Source organism: Pteropus alecto, unplaced genomic scaffold, assembly GCF_000325575.1.
Source record: "Pteropus alecto unplaced genomic scaffold, ASM32557v1 scaffold396, whole genome shotgun sequence".
Taxonomy (NCBI): Eukaryota; Metazoa; Chordata; class Mammalia; order Chiroptera; family Pteropodidae; genus Pteropus; species Pteropus alecto.
This window is the reverse complement of record NW_006438082.1, coordinates 194,578-197,057: the sequence shown is the minus strand read 5'-3', so window position 1 is coordinate 197,057 and position 2,480 is coordinate 194,578. Positions and strand designations below refer to the sequence as shown.

The window sequence follows — 2,480 nt, the reverse complement described above, 5'->3', positions numbered from 1 at the left end:
TTCCTGCTGGCTCCTTCCTGCCGCTGAGCTAGGGACATCCTGCCCCCCTCCCTCAATCTCAGGTTCCATTCCTTCCCTCTTGCCAGCACAACTGTACCGCTGTCCTTGTCCTGCCCCTTCCTGCCAGATCCTTCCTCGCCATCCCTCTGGCCTCTGCTCCTCACCTTCGCTCTCCTCTCCGGGCGGCGCGTAGAACGAGAGGCCTAGGGAGACGATGGCAGCCACTTCCAGGATGATGAGCGTGACGTCCTGCAGGGCCTCCCATACCAGCTGCAGGAAGGTCTTGGGCTGCTTGGGAGGGATGAAGTTCTGCCCATAGATCTGCCTGCGCTTCTCCAAGTCGCTGGCGTTGTCGGCTAGGCCTGCATGGTGCCCGGATGGACAGCAGAGGCACAGAGGAGACGATGGGAAAGGCAGCCCCCACCTTATCCCACACTTTCTCCCACGCATACCTGTCTCTCCATCTGGACTGAAAACATCCGGAAGTTGGGAACTGCACTGACCTGGCCAGCCCTGGGGACGTGTGTGTGGAAGTGCCTGTGCTGCCCCTCCAGCCGCCTAGATAGCGCAGGCATGGAATCAAATGACAATGAGGAGCCCCTAGCATGAGGAAGGGCAGGCCTATCCTCCTGATACGCCCGGTAAGGTTTAGGGACTACGGTGGGTCCCTCCGAAGGGATCTCGTCGGCTTTGCTCACTCTGTCGATCAATGACCTGGCACGCATGATGCCCAGGAGGTGCACAGGGACTACTCCCAGCCCTGTGCTCTCATGGCCCACCAGAGACAGCTGCCTCCTTCCTAATGCCTTCTCCAGACCCTGGTGCAGCGCCAACCCCCATCCCTGAGCTGGGGGTCACGGTGAAGGACTGGATGGGACATGGGCTCCTTGCCCTGTCCACAGGCCCCCCACTGCAGCTGCACACATGACAGTTGCTGAGCATCTGTAAAGCTGATAGGATTGTCAATAGTTAATGTTCATGCCACGGTGTCCTCAGGCCACCAGGCAGAAGACAAGGAGTGTGAAAACTGGGGAAACTAATCCCAGTGGGGAAGCCCCCGTGACATGGGGCTGAGGGGTTGAGAGGGGCCTGACCTGATGGTTCTAGAGCCCTGGGAAGCACGTCCACATCCTGGACAACCTGTGGTGTGTGGGCCGGGAGGGAGGGCAGGCCTGGTTGATGCACAGGCTGAGGATCAATGGCCACAAAGGCGCTAGCCTGGCATTCAGAAGACAGGCCCTTACTTCTCTTCTTGGGAAAACTCACTTCCTACACAGGATTGTGCTGAGGCATCTGGGTCTCTGTCTCTAGAACATGAGTCTCCTTAGGCCCATGTCTGAAAGTACTGAAGGCTTCTGTCTGGCACCAGCACCCAGGTCACTGCCTTCCAAGGCCAGACACCCGCCTGGCCACCTCTCCAGAGGCAAGCAGATGGGACATTGCAGTCCCCTGGCCCCACCCTCAGCCCTTAGGATTTTGCTTCCTTCCAGGCTCATCTGTCCACAGCCTTTCTCGCTTCTCTGATGCCAAGCGCCCAGCCCCACACTGACACCTGGTGGACCGATGGTGACTTGCAGTTTCCAGGCCTGAGTAGCTGCCACTCCCACGGCCTCCTTCAGAGTCAGAGGACCACCAGAAGTGCCTAGGTCTCAGCCCATGTGGTGCTCTCAGCTGGCTTGAGAAAGCACATAAGACCGGGCCCCAGAGGATTCGAGAACAAGAAAGTGCTAAATGTGATGCCAAAAGAGTCAGAAGGAAGGAGAATGGGTGTGCGCTGGGCTTCTAGGGAGGGGCAGGGGGGGGCTGCTCCAAGGTGGAAGGACTAGCAAGAGCAAAAGCTCACAGCCAGCACAGCCTTGGCATGTCCCCAGAGCTGGGCGATGACCACAAGCCATCCTCCCCATCCATTAGAGCGGCAGCTGTCCCTGCCCTTCTGCCCCTGGCTTCATCCAGCCTAGCTGCCTGCGGCTCAAGTTTCTAGAATCTGCAGCTTCCCAGTTGGGTGTCTGGGAGAGACTCGGGACTTAAGTGCCTAAGGGCTGAGGACCCAGTTGAGGGCCTGTGCCGCACTCCCGATCGCGGCTTGTGTTCTTGAGGTTCGGAAGATGTGGAAGGTGTGGTCAGGACTAGGAAGGGACTTCGACGGAACCCTGGGTCTCCCTTCCCCCTGCCCTGGGAAAGAGCACTGATCTGGAGCCCTCAAGAGGGACAGTTCCTCCAAACAGGTCACGTGAATCTGCATTCTGCCTGCCCCACCCCACATAATCCGCTTGTCCCCAAAGGAAGCTGGGCCCTTAGGGGCCTACCACCCAGGAGCTTACTCTCTCCCTCCCTCCCTTTCTCCCTCCATCAGCTTGTCCCTTGGCCTTGGTTTGCCCTTGAAGCTACAGCAATGCTTCTCTCCCTTGTCCCAGACCAGCACCAGGATTTGGCCTTCCTGTGGGCCGAAGGGTCCTAACAATTGCTGCCACTGAAGCACT

General features: G+C 58.7%; 1 protein-coding gene across 2 annotated transcripts in view; it reads right to left on the bottom strand.

Moving 5' to 3' along the window:
- Nucleotides 1-2,480, bottom strand: part of ATP2B3 (ATPase plasma membrane Ca2+ transporting 3) — a 46,008-nt gene that overhangs the window by 40,622 nt on the left and 2,906 nt on the right. Inside the window, exon 2 of one of the 2 annotated variants that reach the window (XM_025049224.1) lies at nucleotides 164-362. In XM_025049224.1, the coding sequence (XP_024904992.1) occupies nucleotides 164-362 (199 nt within the window). Of the gene's footprint in view, nucleotides 1-162; nucleotides 363-2,480 lie in introns of both variants that reach the window. The other variant, XM_025049222.1, reaches the window with a different exon arrangement.